Here is a 22,331-nt window from a genome sequence, read left to right on the forward strand (position 1 = left end):
TGAAACCTTAACAACTTAACTCAATGATCCCCCATTCAAAACCAGATCGAATCCAAATAACGTATCGTTATTCTAGTCCTTTGCTTTAATATTGCTCTGTTCTTAAACACTTTGAATATTTCCCAATATCAATTTTTGATATCGTTTCCTTTTTAATATAAGAAAGGTGAAAAATTATAAAGAGACTTGAGACTATTAAGAATAAGTTCAAATGAAGCTGTTTAAGTTGATCTAGTACTGGAACAATTTGGTTAACGATGCTTAGGTCTTCAGTTATCAGGTCAGTTGGAAGATTGGTATGTTAATAAATCTTTAATAATGCTTTTATAGTTATTTTTTTGTTTATTTTTTTTGTTTTGGTGATTCCAAATCTCAATCTGAGATATTGGATGAAAAGTTATTTACAATTGACTAGTTTCATCTTACTAACATTTTAATTGCAATTGTTATATATAGTCTTTGACATCTTCTAGCTCTCTGGTTGTCGGTTCTGTAGTAGTTCCAAGGTTAAGCTTTAATAATCAATTCAATGGTATTCGTTTTAAATCTACTACTAGTCCAAGTTCTGGAGTTGATGCTGCTAATGAAATCCAAACTCAGTTGCCTTCATTTGATGAGATAGCTTCAAATGCCGGTGCTATCTCTGAACAAGTTTCACAAGCTGTCAATATGACTTCTGATCAAATTGGTTATATGAATAGCATTGGCTTAGCTCAATCATGGACTTGGCCACCTGATCTTATTCAACATTTCCTAGAGTATATTCATGTATATACAGGTCTACCTTGGTGGGGTACTATTTGTGCAGCTACATTGTTGGTCAGGCTTGCTATGTTCCCATTATATGTTAAATCTTCTGATACTATTGCTCGTAACTCTCGTATTAAGCCGGAGTTAGATATAGTGACTAAAGATCTAATGTCAGCAGGTACCCTTTTAGAAAGCCAAACCATTGCTTTAAAAAGAAAAAAGTTATTAGCTGATAATGGAATTCAAACAAGATGGCTTGCAGCTCCAATGTTGCAATTGCCTGTGGCTTTGGGTTTCTTTAGTGGTATCCGTGCAATGGCTAACTATCCCGTGGATGGCTTTACCACACAAGGTCTTTCTTGGTTTACTGATTTAACTCAGGCAGATCCATATCTTGGTTTACAATTCATCACAGCTGGTGTATTGATGACATTTACTAGATTGGGTGGTGAAACTGGTGCTCAACAATTTTCTCCTGCAATGAAAAAATTCTTCACCATATTACCTTTAATCTCGATCCCGGCTACCATGAATCTTTCAGCAGGTGTTGTATTATACTTTGCCGTTAATGGTACATTCTCAGTGATGCAGACCGTTTTATTAAGAAATAAAACTGTGAGAAAAAAATTGGGAATATCTGATATAGTGATTCATCCTACTAAACCTGGTACTGAACAGAAAGGTATTATTGCATCTTTAAAAGAAAATATGGCAAATGCAAGAGATCAAGCTGAAAAAAAGCAAGCGATGAGAGATAAGGAACAGTTACAACAGGAAATGGCTAAGGAAAGAAAAAAGAACTCAAAAGTAAAGATTGTTCGTCGTGACTCCAAGAAACATTAAACTCGATAACTTTTAGTATATTGGTTTGATTCATAAAAATACCATGTATATATTTATTTCACATAAACTACCTTTTCTTTATTTTAATATATGTAAATATTTGTTATCACAATAGATGTACAATATAAAAGTAGTACTACTTATAATAATTAAGCTAATGAAGTAGATTAGTTTCCTGACGGGAACTAATACTATAAAATAAATAAATGCTCATTAATATTAATTAAATTACAGTTAAATATGTACAGATGTAGGCTGGTATTGCTAACTTATCTAATTAATAAAATATGTCTCTGGGTTTTTTATAAAATGCTGTAAAATTGTCTGTATAGCACCTAAATTGGCACCCATACTACTTGCTAGATCTTCTTGATCAATAAAACTCATAGAAAAAACGATTGCTAAATTAGAAGCATCCATACGATTATGACTGACATGTTGATGAACTCTATTCAAATGAGTGACAATTTGTTTCATAGTGTGATAATAACAAGTAGGAAGTTCGGATAGTAAAGTATTCATTCTACTGGTGAATTCGTTCTCTGAAATCCGTCCTGACTTGTAATTAATTGCTAGCTGTGCAAAATCTCCTACCTTCTCATTCGTAAATAAACTATCAGGTAGTTCTCTCAGATACATTTTAAAACAACCAGCAATGGCATTGATTTCAAACCATCTATCATCCTCTAATGTGAAACTATTTGAAATAGCCCCTTCTTCATCAAATGCATTTTTCAATGCGTTAATGCTACCTGCTGAGCCGGGAATTCTATATAAGCCCACTTCATCTAAACCACGAAGTTCAATTTCTTCTAATAGCTTAGTCACTATTGTTGGAATAGTTGTACTCTCGCGTTCACAAACATCTTCCAATGGAACACCAAAAATCTTGTTGTGAGTTCTACCCTTAAATTTTCTAGAATAAAACGAATACCTCTTCGAAGCCTTGATCATCGATACCCATTCATTCAAATCTTCTAAGCTAGATGCCTGTATCATGTAATCTGATCCGTTCTGCATTACTATCTTGAAAGAATATAAATATGCTGGGTTCATTCTATGGTTGACCGTTGGAACAATGGATTTTATTTCAAAAGTTCTAATTGTGTGAAGAGCTTTATTATCCTGTAGGATTGATATATCGATGCTTGGTAAAGCTGCTGGACAAATTGAGCCATTACCTTGAACATCGTGGACTAAAATACTATTCAGAGAAGTGTTTGATGATGAGGAAGAAAAGAATGGACTTCTGAAAAATTCACCCAGTTTTTTACTTACACCAGTATGAGATGTAGCAGACATAGAATTCCTTGAAGACATTACCGGTACAGAACCTCTCTTATCTCTTGATGAAATAGAAGTTGAATTTGATAGATGCACAGAACGAGGTGGGGTTGATTGATATATATTTGGAATGATAACAGAATTGCGTTTATTCTTGGCTACTGTTTCCTGTAATGTCGACGTCTTTTTTGACTCACGTTCTTGGCTTAATAGCGTTTCCCTCTTCCTCTGTTCTCTCTTCAATTTATCTACTTCGTTTATTAATAACTCGTTGAATAAGCCAGAATCATTGAAATTCATTTGTTTTGATTCTAAAATAGAAACATTTTTAACTTTTTGTCTGAATGTTGTAGATTTTTTATCAAAAGTAAAATATAAAATCGATCCAAACTCATCTCTAGTGTTGTCTTCAGATTCATTATAATGTGGAATTAAATCAAAAATATTGGAAATAAAGTTATGAACAAATCGTCTCTTGTCAAAATTGATTAATTTGGAATTCGTCATGCTCATATTTGGAACAAATTGTGAAATTTCTAATAATCTTGAAATAAACCAACCTGGACATGGAGATAAATTTTTTGGTTTATTTAAAACAGTCATATCTATCTCGATAAACGACTTTATGTGAATGTCATCAATATCATCCATAATCTTATAAATAGATCTTAATGGTTTTTCAGAGTGGTTTGAATTCATTAAGGAGTATGCAGTTCTCCAGGCCAATTCAAAACTTCTTGATTCAGGAGTTACCATAGCATTTGATATAGCAGTTTCAATAAACGATGGAATATGTGGAGATATACTTGAATTTGGATCTTCAGGAGTCTGGTTGTCAAATAAATCTAATGATGAGTTTTTCCAACGAACATAATTCAATATTTGCAATACCACACAGCATCTATTCAAACGAATATCAAAACTGCAGTTCACATCTGATATAATAATTGTGAAAAAGGCGGTTAATGATTTATGCAAATTGATGAGCACCTTTACAGATGTTGGCAAATCGTCAAACAAAAGTGAACCATCATCGTAGGTAATTGAAGTAATCCATGTAAAAATATTCGATATGCTCAACTCTACCAATTGGAGTGATCCTGAATTCAATAATTTAATCGTCTCTGATTGCGGAGAACAGTTAAAAAGGGCAGTCAATGATTGGGTAGAGAACAGATTTAATTGTTCATATGTAATAAATAATTCCCCATTATTAGCTAAGTTGAAATTTTTTGTAACGAAACAATCAAGTCTATTGATCCATGATAGTATTGATGGATAATCTTTATAATCCAACGAGGTAAAATCTGACAACATATTATCAATATTCTCTGTATCTGTATTGAACAAGGTGCTTAACTCATCGAATGAGATATTTGAAAACTTATCCAGTAAATTGAGGGCTTCCCTCTTTGATGGACTTACTCCAACAGGTTTATACAATTGATTTTGGAAAGATTCTTTAATATTATAAAATAATTCGTTAATCCTTAGGAAGTGTGATTCAATAGATTGTAAAGTTTCATGCTTTGAGTTAGGATCATTTTTGATCAACTTAATTATATTCGGCCATTCAACAGTAACTTCTTGTTCCATAATTTTAAAGAAATCTAAAAATGTCGGTTTTATTTCCAAATCATCTGTTAAGTCAGAATAATGGTTTTTAACAAAATGCAAGGTTGCCTCCATCACACCAATATGAATCATAATAACAAATATGTAATTGATGTCTTCTTCATTGGTAATTTTAATATCCCAATCCGGAACTTGCAAATGCCAATTCATATTTTGATTCTTGTCAGTGCTATTTGATGAGTTGGTTTCTGATATTGGCAACAACATATAGGAAATTGATATAGCACAATTTTTGGCTTTTATAAACCTTTTGGCCAAATTTTCAATTACCGATGTAGCAGTAGTGAATGTCTTGTAGGTGTTAAAAAAAGTCTCCGTAAAATTTGTATTATCCATTGATAATCTAACAAATGCATAATCTAAGAGTCCAATATCACTATCCTTCTCCCGAGACAAACTCAAATTTGTTGAAGATGGAGACTTGGGTAGCCTAGTGTTTTCAAAATTGTAATTCTGAACCAAGTTTAAATTTGGATTGAAATTTGATTTCTTTTTTCTGCTATTAAAATAGTTTTTCAAATCATCTGTATCAATTGAATTGGAGAAAATATTAATTGTTAACACTAGCAAATCAAAGATTTTGTCTAATGAACCTGATTTCAATACAGTATTGATAACTGTTGTTTCGGAAATCGTTTCAGAAATTTTAGAAATATTTTTGAAAAAGTCCATATTTTCAAGACTTTTAGTTGAAATGCTTTGAGAATCCAGATTGTCCCTATTTATTGTTGAGCCATCGGTATTATTTGAGATAGACAATTGTGAAAAACGCTTAGCTGATTCTATTACAATTGATGCAGGCCTTGATGTAACTTCATTATCATCAGTTGATTTAAAAATTAGATCGTTGGAGATATGGAAAAGATCCATATCAATGTTTAGAATATCTCTTATACTCCTCATCATTTTCTGTTTATTTGATTGTTTCATAGAAATTTCTTTAATAGTAGGCATATCAACTTTATTAAACCCCGTAACCTGTTTGGAAGCATCATTATTAGAACTTTTCAAGTCAATAATATTTGATAGATTCGAATTAACGACCGATAGTGGTTCGCTTATTGAGATAGTCTTCGAAATTCTAGCTGATGATCTTGGAGGAGGATTTTTCTTGTTGGATTCGTTAACAAACATTGAAGAATGTGAATGGGATAACATTCCTGATGCACCAATCAATGAATTTTTAGTGAATAATGAATAATTTTGCAATAAATCATTGAATATAATTGGAAGATAGCTTCCAGAAAGAAGTGGCGACCTTTGACTAACATTTGAAGAATATGATTTTGCATCCAAACGAGATGGCTCTATTTGTAAACTTAGTTTCATCAAATTTTCAACATTCATATTTGGCTGTGAAAGATGAAATCTCCAATAGTGGAAAATTGAATTGGATACATTATCTTTTTTAATTAAATCTTGAAATTCATAATTATCTAATTCTAATTGATTCATATTTGCCATTGACGGAATTGCCAGATTATCATTCTCATGCAGTTTTTGTTCCCATTTATGGAAAGCATTCTTAGTACGATTAATTTTCTTCTCTAAATATTTCAATTTTGAATCAGATGGTAATTCATCTGCGTGAATCATAAGATCACCAAAGTATGATATTACATTATTTCTAATTATTGGATCGTTCAAATTTGGAGGAGCTAAAATGAATACACTTTGTGTTGACTTGGATGAAAACTGTCGTCTGTCAAGTTGGATTATTGTTGGGATCCAATCCTTGAAAAGAATTTTTAGGAGGTCTTCATCTATGAAATTCCAAGTGTTTTGAAGTCGTAAAATTGGTAGAGAGCAAATAATAGTTGCGATTGCCAACCAAGATACCATATCACCAATTTGTTCGAACTTGCAACCAATTTTAATCCATTTTGTAATTAATTTTGCCCTTTGACTTGGAGTTGAGTGTGTATTCATAACATGGATAGTTAATAATCTTCCTAGTAGATGAAAGTTCTCATTATTATTAAAGACTAATGGATTCAAATTTTTCAATTTTAAATTCTTTTTATTATCAAATAGATTTAAGTGAGTGAAGTTTGAATCATATAATAATGAATAGTCTAATCGAGGAGACCAAATTTTATCAAATTTCAAATTAATCCTATGGAAGGTTTCTGTAAATTTATCAATGTCAACATTTTGTAGAAAATTATTAGAATTCAATAAATAATTTGAAGCAGAAGGATCTGGAATTAAATTAGTGAAAAAGATTAAGTTTCTGATTTTTGATATTTTTAAATCAATTAAAGAAATTAATTTTTCAGATGAAGTCAATTTTATTAGTTGAATTAGTAATTGATAATTTGAATCTATTAGCAAGAAACTAGAGAGTAATTCTGCTATAGTTTTAATTAATAATGAAATTCTTTCTACTATAATTTGGTGATGCTTCTTTGAATTAATATATAATTTTGTGTACTGGACAAAACAACTCAAAAATTTATTAAAATTTTCCAATAAAGGCAAAATTAATATTAAATTTATTGTGCTACGGGATGATGCATCTTGAAATAGAACAGCATGAGAAAGACTTTCTACTGTGCCTGATATTATTTTCCCATTTTTATCTAATTTTAAATTTGGATGAGGAAAAGAATCTGAAGTAAATTTGATCTGAATGTTTTTTGTATCGATATAATTAGATGTTGAATCTATATTCTGCTTCTTATCGTTATGGGTGTCATGATGATTAATAATTTGTTGATTTTGATTTTGATTTTGAGTATTATGTTGATGCATATGTTCGTTATTATTACTGATGTTATGATGTGTTTCATTATTATTTGAGCTCTTTTTCAGTAAAGGGTCAAAATATTTTATGTTACTATGGAGACCATTTTTGTATAACGAAAGAACAGAACCCTTCAAAACAGCTTTATGAACTCTATAATCAGGAATGACTGTATCTTGGTAACTATGTTCACTCGGAATTTGGGTTTTCAAAGAGTCTGTATCATTATTGTTTGCACTCAAAGATGGCTGTTGTGGCTGTGACAACGAATGATTACTGGGAGATCTCCGTAGAGGGTGGATGAATCCCACTGATTTGTTTAACCAACCAACCTTAAAGATAGTTGTATCATAATTCTCATTATCTAAAAACACTTCTGTACTGCCAGCGGTTGAAGTTGGTCTAACATTTGCAGTTGTAGGAATATTATTAACAATACTTATGCTTGAACCGTTGTTACTACTAGCAGACCCCGAATTATTATTCATATTGCTATCAGGATTGGTATTACTGCCGATGCTGTTGCTACTACTATTGTTTTTGCTGCTGCTATTGTTGTTGTTGTTGATACTATTCGCATTAATATTATGGTTACCAGTAGTATTTGCAGTATTTATAGTTGGATTATTTGCAGTGATCACCGAAGTATTTGAACCTTCTGTTATATTCTCAGTAGATTTGCTGAATCTTCCAGAGATAAAAGAACTCTTCCTTTTTGTAGAATGGGTATGCAAATGTTGGTCATGACTTGAAGAAGAAGAAGAAGTCACAGAACTTAAATGGGTTGTATCTGTGGTAGTATTGTTATCATTATTATCATTATATTCGTTGTTATTATTGTTGCCACTGTTGTAAGTAGACTTTCTATGCCGTGTAGACCATCTAAAGCCTCTCATCCCTCAAATTCCAAAAAAGAAGAATGAATGACCGTGAACAATAAGGAAAATTAAAAGTTAGATGGGTTCTTCTTTTTTTTATTTATTTATTATTTTTTTTCGATATTTTTTAGTTCAACAGAGGAAGAAATTAAAAAGAAAGTGAAAGCTGATGAACCACAAGTTCCTAGTCTTGGTGAAATTTCAAACTCGTTAGAGCAGTAACTCCAAAGTATTAATTGGTGAAAACACGAAACAAGTTGATCCAACCGAAACGAATCGAATCGAATCAAACCAAACCAGATCCTAGTGGAAATATCCAATAACACAGAATGGAAGTATAAATATATATATATAAAAATATATATATTTAGAAATATGTTGCGAATATGATTGGAGCTATATTTAGGATCTATTTGGCCTGATGATATAAAACAACAGTTCTAGTTTAATTATAACTATTTATTCACTTTTAATTAGTAGTTCAACGTTAAGTTTACACGAAACATTTATCAAAAAATAATAAATGTGTCTTTAACGGTGAAAACTGTCTGTTTGCCCTGCATTGTCGTTGCATACGACTTGTAATTTCACCACATGTTACGTGTATGGTGATATGTGGAATGGATGTTGTAGCGTAATTCTAGGTCACGTGTTTGTCACATGACAAACACGTCACATGATCTGTCTTATCACGTGTTCTTGTTCGTCACGTGCTGTGTCCGGGTGACAACTAAAAATACATATTTCTATTACGGTAATAATAACTAACCATTATATATATCTACTACTATTACTGCTACACACACACATACATATATATATATATATATATGTATATCCATAGTGCCATCAAACACTAGATACCATGTTGCCCTATATTCTAGATATATGATCTCTTCTGGCATAGTATTTGCAATAACCCCCATCAATACCTCTTGGTAATATATTAATACACTCAAAACATATCCATCTATCTATCTATCATTCACTGGTTCTCTTCTTCATCCATAGGATTGTATATATTCTTGGACAACATCCTATTCAACTCATGCTTAATATATTCAATTTTCGTAGGATCAACTAACAAATGAGTATCATCCAACTCCTCTAATATTATATCATTATGTTCACTGTCCATTTGAATTATTAAAGCTTTGATCGAAGGATCGCATTGAACTAAAGCCCCTCTTCTAGCTCTTGCCATAATAAACAAACTTCCCTATATATACGTTGTTCTACCACCAGCAGATATCAAACCTTCACTCTCTATCCTTTTCTGTAATACCAAACCATTCATTGTTCTTAGTTAACTTATCGATGTTTAAATTTTGATCTTAATTTGATATCAAAATATCCCATCCCGTTTAAGAACATGCATGGTCCATATTAAATTTAGGTAAAGTTTTACAGTATTGAAAGACCACGAAAACAGACAATTATACAGATACAGGAGAGCTTATACAGTCAGGGGAAAGTGCTCATAAGAAGGTATTATATCTGTTGATGTGTGATTATGTCTGGTTCCGATACAGCTAGTTCTATTTCTTCTGAAGAAGATGACGATTATTTAGACGTAATTGACCCACCATTATTTAATTATTCAAGGATTAAGAAAAAATTACCTGTTTCATTGTTCTCATCGAGAGATTCCATTGCATCGACGCTGTTTACTAAGAATTTTTTGGCATTTGGTACTCATCAAGGTATTTTGCATTTGACAACCACTAATTTCTCGCCAATTAAATCTTTTAAATGTCATAAATCTTCAATTCTAACGATTTCAACAGATTCAAATACCTGTTCAAATTTTGCTACGGCTTCAATTGATGGTACGGTGGTCATAGGAAATTACCTAGACCCTGATACTTCATGCATTGCTTATAATTTTAAAAGACCTGTAAGTTCTGTTATATTAGATCATGATTATGAGAAATCAAAGTTATTCTTCTCTGGTGGTATGGCTTGCGATTTAATTATGTCGCAAAAAAATTGGCTAGGTAATAGAATTGATACTATTTTAAACAAAAAACTGTATCATGATGGTCCAATTCAAGCAATCCATCAATTCGGGAATAATGTCATAATATGGTTTAATGAGGATGGTATTAATTTTTATGATTTAAGCACAAAGACTTTTCTATTTAATCAGCCTTTCCCAAACAGTGATAATACAAGACCTGAGCTTTTTAAACCGTTTTCATTGACTATAGATGCTTCAACATTTGTAGTGTGTTGGTGTAATAATATTTGGTTCTTCAAAATTACCTGTAGTAATTCTAATACAGCAAAAGACGTTCAACAAAATTTTTCTTCACTTTTATCAACAGCTGCCTCAACTTTGAAAATTCAGTCCGACACTTCAGTATCTTTACAATCACACTTCTTGGTTAATTTCATTATTGCAGGTGTATGTTCATATAAAAATGATCAATTACTATTATTAGCATTTGAAAATAAAGATCTTTCTTCGACAATTACAACCACTCAACCTGAATTGAAGATTATTGATTCATTGACAGGTGAGGAAATATATTCTGATCAATTGGTATCAAAAAATTTAGAAAAACTATCAATAAATGACTTTCATTTAGATACTTATATTGATAAGGATTCTAAAGTAAATTATTTTTTAACAAATCCAAATGATATTATTCATATAAAACCACTCACATTAGAAGATCATTATTATTGGTATATTGACAATGATAATTTAATAAAAGCTTGGGAAATTGGGAAATATGTAGTTTCAGAAGAAGATAGATTTCAGATTGCTGTACAATATTTAGATAAATTATTAGATCAAAAAAATTGGGAACTCCTGAAAACTAATATGGTTAAAATATTCCTTGAAACAGATTTTACTAAAGAAGATGGTGACTTATTTAAAGATTTGGTTACTGAAAAATGGGAGAGGTTTATCATGTCATTTTTAGAGAATAATAAAATTGACTTGATTATTGATTTTATCCCTGTGGATTTCCCTTTGAATAAAACAGTTTACAACTCAATTTTAACTTATTACCTAGAAAATAATAATCTGGATTTATTTTCTAAGTATTTGAGGGAATGGCCATTAACAGTTTATGAACCAAAAATTTTAGAAGTGGAATTAGAAGAAAAATTAAAATTGGATGATGAGAAATCAATGACTTATAGAAGGGATTTGATTTATCTTTATTCCAAGCAAAGCAAATATTCTAAAGCCATCCCTCATATGCTTAAGGCAAAGGACATTACTGCATTAGATATTATGTTATCTCATGATCTTCTGTCACAATTCATGGACGACGTTGTAGATATCGTTCTATTACCATTTAATGGGGAGATCAAAGAGTTCGAAAAGTTACCCCTAGGTGAAATCGAATTCTTACTACAAAAACCAATTCAATTACTGATTGAAAACAGATATTCGATATCAATAAATAAGATAATACAATTGTTTTCAAATCCAGCCACGCTTCGTATTGTAATATTCATGTATTTGAAAAATTTGACAAGGATTGATGCCTCTATAACATCTTTCGAAGATCTCATGATAGAGCTTTACTTTGAATATGATAAGTTAAACTTGTTACAGTTTTTAAAAGAGAAAAATAACTATAATGTGGAAAAAGCCATAGATTTTTGTTCTAAGGACCCTGAATCTTATAACGAATTGATTTATCTGTGGAGTAAAATTGGTGAAACAAAAAGAGCACTTTCCTTGATTATAGATAAATTGAATGACCCTGACGTAGCCATTGAATTTGTTAAAAATTGTGGTGATTCTGAATTATGGGAATTTATGGTAGGTTATAGTATGGATAAACCTTTATTTGTCAAAGCATTGTTAAATTCACCTGATGAAGTTGGCAAAACTCATTTGGAGATCATTAAAGCAATGCCACTAAAAATGGAGATAGACACTCTACCTGAAACGTTAGAAAAATTACTGAAAGAAAATTTTTTAACCTTAACAGTTTCTAATAATGTCTATAAAATTATTGATGATGAAACTAACACTTATACTAAGGAATTGTTAGCATTACGAGTTATGGGGAAAATATTTAATGACGAGTGTATGTAATTATTTATTAATTATTAATGAATTTGTATTGTTATATTATGGATAACAGTTTAAAATTGAATTCCATTGTCACTAGAGTTAGTTTGAACACCACCAGGGTGATCAAAATATTGCTGCATATAGTTAGTATTATCTACTTGAGTTTGGTAACCATTATTATTTATATTTCTCATCTTGTTTACCCTTCCCTGTAATTTCGAGATGTTGGAATTGATTTCTTTAATTGAACTTTTCGAGAATGATAATCTTCTATTTTCTATAGCGTACTTCAATACCTCTTGTAAGTATTGTAATAGCTTCTCATCTTTCTGGATATCTTCATCCATTGACATATCTGTTACACTGTTATTGGAGAGTGCTCGCTCTACATCGTAACTTGCAAATTTGGATGAAATGTCGGAAATTAGTTTTTCATCTATCTCAACGTCGTCCAAGACACCATTATTAATGTCATTTGAGTTGGAGTTTTGAATTTCCATTTGATTTGAAGGAGTTTTAGAACTACCATTTACTAAAAATGTATTATTATTTTGTAGATTTTCCAACAGCATGTCTTCCGCAGTAGTAGACCTTTCTGAGGGGGAAACGTTAAATGACAAGTCAAACTGATTTAAAAATAGATCAGGATTGTCTATCAATGTACTAACATTAAATAATTTATTTTGTTTCGAATTGTTAGTATTGGTGGAGAAAAACTGATCAAACCCAACCTCATAACCGTCTTGGTTCCAGTTGTCCCATATATCTAATGAATTTGCGACTTCATCTCCAAGTGACGTACTTGATTGACTCTTTGATGATGATTTATTCGGGAGACCTGAACTAGAATCTTCGTTAGAACTATCATTCTTGATGGGAAGCTGGAATTCTGGCTCAAATTCATCGACAATAGCCCCTTCGATTAATTCGTGCAAGTTTAATAAATTTCTGTATTTATTTTCTAAGTTTAGATCTATAAGTTTCTCATAATCCCATTTTTTTAAACAATTGAAATTATGGCATACTTCTGCCAAATCTCTTTCCAATTGTTCATTTTTTTTGAATGACACTCCCTTTCCAAATTCATTATCCATGACGAAAGTGGGAAGCAATCCTGAACATTTCCAACTACGTTTAATCGATTCTACAGGGATATCATTCCAGGCTTTCTTTATAAATTTAAATGCATTAGACATCGTTAACTCACTCTGTTCGAAACTGATGATAATATTTTTATTTTCCTTTTTTTGAATTTTTTTCTGCAAATCTATCAAAGCTCTATATTGTTGAATTCTATATCTAATTTTAAATTCATCAAGTATCCCCCAATTAAATGGTAAAAAACACGAATTGCTTGTAGCATAAACTAATTGAATATTTTTTAAATGTAAATTTATAATCCTATGAGGACATGAATCATCTAAAACAATCCATACTTTTCTATTGTTGGCAACCAGTCTTTTATCCCATCTTGCCAACCAATCATGAAATAAATTGCTTGTTAATAGAGATTTTCTATTACTTTTATAAGCTACTCCGAATTTCTGAGCCATTCTATCACCTAAATGAGCCTCTGAGGTTGTTCTATCAGTTGGGATATCGGGGAAATGATTTCTGAAACTACTGTAATTATTATAACGACCAATAATGAAAGGATTTAATTTTTCACTACCAGTTAAATTCGAACAAAGCATTACGGTAATTATTTCAATTCTACTTTGTATTCTACTAGATTCATATTGTGCATAATCCAATGGTAAATTATAAGCTAAGAAAGTTTCATTAATGGTAAAAATGTCATTCTGGGGAACATTTTCTAAAAAACTTTTAATACCTGTTCTTTCTTCAAAAGTCCAAACTTTCGGAGCCTTCAAAACTTTACCATCCAACATCGTTGAATTCAAATCCATTTTATTTAAAAAATTATTAATCCACCTTGTATTTAATATACCATAACCTTCTCTAAATCTGGCAGGAATTTCTAACCAGATGGCTTGAGCAGTACGTTGCATAATATGAGTACTCATTGGAATATTATTCCAAATACTTTGTGAAATCCATTCTTGCAAAATACGTTGAACCAATAAGTTATTTTGTTTTCTCAATCTATTTGCATCCTTTTCATGAGCTTTTGTCTTCATATAAAAGTCCTTTTTAGCTAATAGTCTTGACACTGTACCTTGCGAAGGAATCTTAGGTAATTGGAAGGTTTCATAAGCCCATTTAGCCAAATCCAATTGAGTCCATTTGGGATGTTTCTCTGCCATCAAACAGATGTTATATCTGTGTTCCATAGAAAGCATCCTCTAAATCATTCAGTATATTACAAGTTTTAGCAGCGTAGAGAGAGAAAAAGAGAGAGTCCTTGAGATATAATCAATGTAGATAGAGCCAATATTTCAAAATGGAAAATTAGATAGAGATAGAGAAAAATGCAGATATAGAGCGACTTTTTTCAAAATCTTCGACCTGAATTCAAAGATATAGACCGTATATAATCTTCATAAATACTGATTGGTTAGATTCAGTTAAAATTAAACTATTTTCTTAGCAGTTTAATTAAAAGAAGTCATCTATTTAATCATTAAATTATTATCAATTCGAAACATCTTTTCTTTAATTTTTGATATTTCGGTTGTTATCAAGGGAACGAAGTGAAAGATTGTCACGTGATCGATGATGATTCATTTACATATATATCACACAATAATATACTATAGTATATAACCTATCTATCTATAGAGATTTGAATTGGTAGTGTTGACTTAAATTGTTCATTGAGCATTATATGTTCATTTAGTTAACACAATTTTGAAGTTAGAATAGTTTAAAATTTGGTTGAAATATCTTTCTTTTTTGATTTTGGAATAAGTGTTAACCAGAACGACTTTGGAAAAATGATTGAACTTGTGATAAGGCATTTAAATTATCCAGGCCTGGGATTGTAGGCAATTGGAACCATGAATTGTTACTATCTTCATTTGCATTTGGTTCCCATTTATCACAGGAACGGAATCCATAAGCGTTGATTCCTGTTAAACAAATACCAACAGAAACTAATAAGAAGTAGAACAATTTTAGTCTTAGAATGCACATAATGCCAAATACAATCCATACTATTGGAGTCAAGTATATAGACCACCAGAATAGTTTAGAATCTATTGGGTTGATGGATGGACCTGGTGAGAACTGTTTGTAAGATTCGAAGGTAAAAGAACTTGATTGTTTACCAGTAGTATCATACCACCAACGTAACTGAACAAGCTTCCGACCACTTATATTCTTGGTAATATAGAAATCAAACGCTAGTAATAATACCACAGATATAAACTGGGCTGTAAACCCCATAAATAGCGATCCTAATACATAAAATATCAATGGTACAGCTTTTCCCCCTAAGTGGATAGATAATAAAAATGGATGAGATGATTTCAATATAGTACTATAAAAATTATTAATCTGTTCCATCTTCAACACGGTTCAATAGTCTTACTTCAATTGGGGTCTGTTTAACTCAAAGATACCATTCTTATATATATAAATAAATATAAACTATACAAAATCTAATACTATTATATAGCAGCATTCTTTTAGAAACGTTACAAATTTCACTTTTTCTTCGTCAAAGCTTTGCCTACAAGCGATGGATGGATGATGATGATGATATAGAAATTCTATTATGTTATGACGGCGACAGACACTACCATTTAGTTAATTATAGTAAAAGATACTGGTGTATGAGGTTATAGATAGTAGATTTATTGGTGTACCCCTCCAAACTATTTGTTGTGTAGTTTATTCCAAGCCTGTGGAGAAATATAAAGAAAAAAATATAAAGAAAAAAAGTTAAACTACTGCTAGTAGAACAGTTATTCGAAAGAGATGTAATGGGAGGAGACGAAGAAATATATGTAATTAGATATTCTTTTGTATGTTTACATTTAAAAATGAGGCCAAAATAATACTTTTCACTAGGTATGATATTATTGTTACCGTTTTTAATTAACCATTGGTCCAAGTATTGTGGACATTGACACAATGCCATTAAATATTAAACTAAACAATGCTCATCTCTAATGACTTATTTATGAAGATAACGATAATATATTTCTTATCCATTAGTATATTTGATAAAGATGGGTTTTTAATGCCCAGTTAACAGGAATTGCGAACTTCGTTTGGTTCTGTTATTTTTTTTTTGATCTTTTTTGTTTGTTTCAAATTTTTGGCTAAGGAATTTTATACATAATATTATTAATAATCCATGCAATTGACTACGTTCCCAAATTATGACAAACGTCATTCCTATGTAACTGTCGCAAGATTTCTACTAAAGGATGGACCTCATGGTAGTATGACTTCAGGTTGGTGGGGCTCTTACGTATTGCATACATGGAATGTCATTATGAGGTATGTCAATACCAGAAGTGTATGTCAAGCGAATAGAAATAATTCTTCAAATTCTGTTTGCTTGTTGAATATTTACGACTTAGGAGTGGGTGTCATAACTAACTTACTGTCTCTTCCAGCAGGCCTCAGACAACCAGCTCCTGTCGGAATCAATAATATTGAATATTATATTCAAGATCCAAGAATTGCGAAAACAGTGTCTGTTTTGTATCAAATAATAACGGTGGCTATTTTAACATCTTTGCCGGCAATCGTTTATAACCTTTATCGTACATTAGTGGGATATTCAAAATTAGAAGTATCAAAGGTATCTGAAATGGATGAAAAAAGAGAAATTCAAAATTAAACTCTGCCATTCTTCCATATGTTGTTTCATAAATTTCTAATAATTAATAATTTATATACTAATATATAATACACTTAAATAAAATAAAATGTTTAACATGGTGAATCTCTCCATTGGTTAATTATGTGTAAGGATAATTGTTATTTTGTTAGTATTGGAATGGGAGGCATGAAAGCCAAAAGGAAATTAAATTTGTTTTATTTTTATTTCCGAAGTATATCTCATTATTCTGAAGTATCATTAAACATGTATTTTAAAAGTTCAAAAGAATTTATTTTTTTTTGCCAATTGGATTTAAATTTTATTGATTTGATATTTATTACAAGCTTATAATTATCTTATATTGAGAGTTAAATTTGTTAGTTTAATAAAAGGTTCCACTATTTCTAATTTTCTCATTTCTTCATTAAGGTAAGATTAAAACAAAAACAAAATGTAAAATAAACATAACCTAAATCTGTCAGAAATTATGAGATGACGTAAAGTCATACTCATTAATTCAATATTAATAAGGGTGAAGAATTATATGAAACATCATTATTAATAAGGGATAAAGAAATGTTTATAATACGAAAGTATTTGCTTCTGACGTGTCAATAATATCTAAACATTGTATATAAAGTCTGATAAGATCTTAATTGACACTTATCATATGTACTATATTCCCATGTGTATATTTTATACTTTAATACACCGGATCAATATCAACTTATTAAAAATGTCCTTGCAAACAACTAAACAATCTAATACTATTAACGATTCTGTAAAGAATTCACAACCCTCCGATTCTCTACAAAATCCAAATATTGAACTTGGTATCTTGAAGCATAGGCAGAACTTCTACTCATATAAAGTGAAATAAATATTAATTCTAAGCCCAGTTTCCAACATTTTAGATAGCCATTACAAGTTCAACCTTTTTTCTTGAGAATTCTTTAGTATTTCTTGTATTAATTATATAACATCGCTATTTCAGAACTTTTCCCCTTGACATTCTAGGACAATAGCATATTATAAATATACTACACAATTATTCTAAATCAGAACTGTGAATATATGGTTTCTATGTATCTGCCAAGCGTTTCGAGAGAACTTTTCGTGTCATCTGGAGCATTAGCACTTGGCGAGCCGCCATAATCACAAATGCCGAACATATCATGAGGTAATTTAGACTCTACATATACTCATATGAGGTAGAGTGAGTGATTAAACCTAATTTGGCCTAATTTGGCTTATATTAAGGTAATAACGTCGCAATTATTTTTTATTAATGTCAATATATAGAACTTCATTCTCTTCGCTTTCAACAATTACTATCCGATATAGTGTAACGGCTATCACATCACGCTTTCACCGTGGAGACCGGGGTTCGACTCCCCGTATCGGAGGAGTTTATTTTTATATTTTTAATCTCAATCACAATCTATAACCAGAAAAGAGCTAATAGAATGCAAAGTGGGTTTCTTCTAATAGCAATGGTGCATTACAATAACTTTAATTATTGTTTGACTTAACCTTTTTATGTTGAATTTTAATTATATTATTTAAATATATATTACTAAAGATTTGTTGGAAATTGTGTAAATGCTCTTATAGATTAGTTCTCAAATAGTAATGACCTCATGAGACTAGATTTAACAAATATTTATAAATATTAATTTGAGATAAAATCATGCAAAGTTGAAAGAATATTTTTTTATGGAAAATAATGGGTATTTTGAATGCTATTTTCATGAACAACCATCTCATCTCTTTTGAAACTGTTCAATTCACTTTTGATTGCCTCGACATAGCGTTTATTCTGCATTTGCAATAATCTACGATGATTATTGCGGAATGATCTGTCAGATCTCTCATATTCAACTGAAGACCAAGTATTGCTGACATGAACTTCTTTAGAAAATCTGAATGATTTGCGTATCTTCGATTCATCAGATGTGGCTTCTGAGACAATAGAAGGCGACAATGAGCTAATCGATGATGTGCTCACATCGTCAACACAGACAACGGCCCATTCTTTACTTAAACGGTCTAGAATATCTCTATTATTAATACAATCTTGTTGCGAATGGTTATAGAATTTCATTGCTGATTGAATATTACTTAGTTGTGGCCTATTTGTTGATCTTGGAGGCAATGTCATCATATGGGTGCTCGAATTTACATTCCTTGAAATATCTTGTTCATTGGAATCTTTTGAAATGGTGGAGGCTGGCGATGATTCTCTCGAAGAATTAGGAGAAATGCGTTCAGTTTTCAGTAACAAATTATCGAACACTAGATCAATATCTAAGAGCAAGTCATCTTCATTTTTTTCTTCAATTTCTTTAGTGACACCATTCAGAAAATTCCCATCTGTAATTTCCAATAGAGATATTTTTCTTTCAAACGATACATCTGAAGGTACTTCACTTTTAGACGATGCTTTTCTGATCTCTTCTGGTGGAATAACAGTCTGCGAATGTATATTATTACGAGGAGTGTTGGTGCTCAGTGTGTCAGTAGAAGCCAGAGATACAGAGCTCGTTGATGCGTGTAATCCCGATTTATCTTTCTTACCTAATAACTTCTTGAAAAATGAATTAATTTTGGAAGTTGAATTTGATTTTGATCTTGACATTGATCTTGAAAGGGTACTTGAAATACTTGATGATATATTGCTAATAAAACTGCCTGCGTCACTATTATCACATGTGCTTGTACTAGAGATGGTTGATTCTACTTGTGAGGTTTGGCGCGATAGAGCTGGAAGACCATTAGGATTGGTAATAGTGTTCTCTTTTTTAGCATACAAAGGAGAATTGCTAACTAAATATGGCCTATTTCTTCTCTCCGCTTGAACAGGTGAATTTCTTGGTGAAGAAGTTTGACCATGAAATGAGCTATGTGGCTGGCGGTATGGTTCACGTAAATTGGACATTGAAGCAGAACAAACCATCGAAATTGGTCTTTGCGATGGAGATCTAGCCAATCTCCTTTCCTTTGATAAACTAGTCATACTATTCGATCTTGAAAGGCCAGCGATTTCTCTTCTAGGAGTAAAATTCTCACCATTTGGGAATTGAAAACTTCTCATCATTTTTCTTCTTTGTATTTGATATGGAGTGAGTTGTTTATGTTGATGTGGTGAATGCAAATGCTGATGCGATGATATATTTGGATTATTATTATTGCTGTTATTATTATTATTATTATTGTTGTTGTTGTTATTATAATTATTATTATTATTATTATTGATGTTATTAATGTTGTTGTTTTTGTTGATGGAGGGGGAGTTTGACGAAGGTGGATCGGATATTAGTGGTAAATTTATACTTGTGCCAACGTTAGGAATTGACAATGGGTAAGGATTTTCACCAGGGGAATTTGGTCTTTTCTTTACAGAACTTCCTCTATTTAAATAATGTTGCTGTGGGAGTCTATAAAGATCAGATACTGAATCTGACCTTGCCCCTAAGGAAGTGACACTTGCATTAGAAGAATTGTGTAAAGAGTAAAAATTATTTTTCTTACTAATCCCAACCTCTTTCAATGTATCACGATGGTGAGTGTATTGATTTTGCATATTCTGCAGTCAGTGATCTGTCTGTTACTACGAAAAGGTCACAAAGTTTCTATTATTGTTATTATTTTCAATTCTGAGAGTCGTCCTTCCTCTTTGAAATGTTAAAAAATTGAAAAAATCGTAAAATGAAAAAAAATATATATATATAATTGAAGAATTGTTAGTATGCCTATTTTTATTTTGTAACACTGATATAGAGAACAGGAGAGAATAATTAGGAAGGAGAGAAAAATGGAAATGGCGGCAACACTACTGAATCGGTCAATATAGCTTATGTAAGTATCTAAGTCAAACTGATCCAGAGTAGTTTGTTAAGATGAATCAAAATAACGTATAAAATGGGGGAAGGGACGATAATAAAGAGCAGCCAAAAAGAAAGTAGGAGCTTGAAAGAGATATGAAATGTACAATGGTATTTCCCAGACTCACTTTAACGCAATACTTTGTCGATGAATGGAATAGTTAAAAAGAGATGAGATGAGATGAGATGAGATGAGATGAGATGAGATGAGACGAAAGCTCGGAAAACTCAGGAATAACTAAAGATCAACTTTCTAAAACACAAAATATTGGCGTTAGTTGCCTAAACTTCAAATTGTATGAATCTTTGTAATTGAAATTCTTTATTGTCTAGACTCAATTTTCCAGTTCGTTTTCTAATTTGAAAGAACCCTTGACTATATAAATCAAAGTTGAAACTAACCTGCCACAATTGCAAGTATGTGTGAAAAGCCTTGTTGGGTTTAGAAGTGCCATGTGAGGTAACTCAAGATGAAGATCAATTTTCACTTATGGTAATATTTGTAATCTCATTTTTATTTTTACTTTAATAAATTACATTTTTACTTTGTTTCTTTTTTTTTTTTTTTGCATTTGGTAGTGTTTTCGAAATACAAACCTTTCATACCAGGCATCTCGTTAGCATGCCATTTCCAGGTCCCAAACAGTAATCATACCCACCAACATCTCTCTCCAGATGTGATAGCAGAGGTGGTTATTACTTCAGTAGCAACATTTTATTTTTTGATTCTATTTTATTCTGTTCTGTGTCTTCGTCCTTGCAGAGATATATGCCACCGCTCCCTTCTTATTCTGCTGGTATTAAACTCCTACCAGCTATGATTGAAACAGTAACACATACAAGATATTTCCATTCCATCTGTTTCGGTTGAATGTCGTCAGCTCATCTACGAAGAAACCATTTGAATTAGATCCACCCTTCCTGCCCTCCTTCCAATTGCTGTTGACTTTAGAAACAAAGAGAGAGAAACAATTTCAGATCCGAACCAAAATATGATATGGTGAAACAAGTTCAGAAAACAGAGAGAGAGGGAGAGGGGGGTGTGGGTAAAAACGAAGATATGTTGCAACCTCCCTTGGGTGTTCAGAGAGACATTTCAACTAATATAAGCTTGCCTGAAGGCCCAGTCAGCATACAATCAGATTGATAATATGGAACACTATTTCAAAAAGAAAAAGAAAAAGAAACGTAAAAAGAAACGTAAAAAGAATACTCATAGACGGGAACGTCATCGGCGGTTGCAGTCCAAATCGGGAACTTTTTCGCATTCTTTAGGTGGCTGCGTTTCTTTTTCATATATTTTTTTCGAAACGAGATCTAGAAACATTCGCAAAGGGAAAGTCAGCGGGTTTTGTTTCGCTTAGGCGCCAGACAAACCTAGCAGTAGATCAAAGGAGAGAGTTGCCGATGTGTGGGATTCCCCCAAAATCACGGGTATGCAACAGTCATCGTATACGATATACAAATTTATATATATCTATGATTGAGGGCTTTTAAGATTTAACTAATAGGTTGATGATTTATTTGT

At 31.5% G+C, this 22,331-nt stretch overlaps 7 protein-coding genes and 1 non-coding gene across 8 annotated transcripts; 3 read left to right on the top strand and 5 right to left on the bottom strand.

Moving 5' to 3' along the window:
* Positions 1–257: 257 nt before the first annotated feature.
* OXA1 (membrane insertase OXA1) lies at positions 258–1,593 on the top strand (the record flags this gene model as incomplete). The annotated part of the gene is made up of 2 exons (XM_001646487.1): positions 258–296; positions 457–1,593. 2 exons carry the CDS (start codon positions 258–260, stop codon positions 1,591–1,593), a joined length of 1,176 nt encoding a protein of 391 aa, XP_001646537.1.
* Positions 1,594–1,866: 273 nt separating this feature from the next.
* On the bottom strand, positions 1,867–8,154 carry BEM2 (GTPase-activating protein BEM2; the record flags this gene model as incomplete). Its single annotated transcript, XM_001646488.1, has 1 exon — positions 1,867–8,154. One exon carries the CDS (start codon positions 8,152–8,154, stop codon positions 1,867–1,869), a length of 6,288 nt encoding a protein of 2,095 aa, XP_001646538.1.
* Positions 8,155–9,121: 967 nt separating this feature from the next.
* TFB5 (TFIIH complex subunit TFB5) lies at positions 9,122–9,340 on the bottom strand (the record flags this gene model as incomplete). Its single annotated transcript, XM_001646489.1, has 1 exon — positions 9,122–9,340. The coding sequence occupies one exon, from the start codon at positions 9,338–9,340 to the stop codon at positions 9,122–9,124; it is 219 nt and encodes a 72-aa protein (XP_001646539.1).
* A 309-nt stretch (positions 9,341–9,649) lies between these two features.
* On the top strand, positions 9,650–12,202 carry VPS41 (Vps41p; the record flags this gene model as incomplete). The annotated part of the gene is made up of 1 exon (XM_001646490.1): positions 9,650–12,202. One exon carries the CDS (start codon positions 9,650–9,652, stop codon positions 12,200–12,202), a length of 2,553 nt encoding a protein of 850 aa, XP_001646540.1.
* Positions 12,203–12,252: 50 nt separating this feature from the next.
* On the bottom strand, positions 12,253–14,484 carry Kpol_1055p38 (uncharacterized protein; the record flags this gene model as incomplete). The annotated part of the gene is made up of 1 exon (XM_001646491.1): positions 12,253–14,484. The coding sequence occupies one exon, from the start codon at positions 14,482–14,484 to the stop codon at positions 12,253–12,255; it is 2,232 nt and encodes a 743-aa protein (XP_001646541.1).
* Positions 14,485–15,055: 571 nt separating this feature from the next.
* On the bottom strand, positions 15,056–15,649 carry TVP23 (Tvp23p; the record flags this gene model as incomplete). Its single annotated transcript, XM_001646492.1, has 1 exon — positions 15,056–15,649. One exon carries the CDS (start codon positions 15,647–15,649, stop codon positions 15,056–15,058), a length of 594 nt encoding a protein of 197 aa, XP_001646542.1.
* A 2,604-nt stretch (positions 15,650–18,253) lies between these two features.
* Positions 18,254–18,325, top strand: Kpol_1055trna5. Its single transcript has one exon. It is a non-coding gene; the product is annotated as a tRNA-Glu (tRNA).
* Positions 18,326–18,633: 308 nt separating this feature from the next.
* Positions 18,634–20,502, bottom strand: AFR1 (Afr1p; the record flags this gene model as incomplete). The annotated part of the gene is made up of 1 exon (XM_001646493.1): positions 18,634–20,502. One exon carries the CDS (start codon positions 20,500–20,502, stop codon positions 18,634–18,636), a length of 1,869 nt encoding a protein of 622 aa, XP_001646543.1.
* Between the last annotated feature and the right edge of the window lie 1,829 nt (positions 20,503–22,331).

Source organism: Vanderwaltozyma polyspora, genomic scaffold, assembly GCF_000150035.1.
Source record: "Vanderwaltozyma polyspora DSM 70294 KpolScaffold1055 genomic scaffold, whole genome shotgun sequence".
In the NCBI taxonomy this organism is placed as follows: Eukaryota; Fungi; Ascomycota; class Saccharomycetes; order Saccharomycetales; family Saccharomycetaceae; genus Vanderwaltozyma; species Vanderwaltozyma polyspora.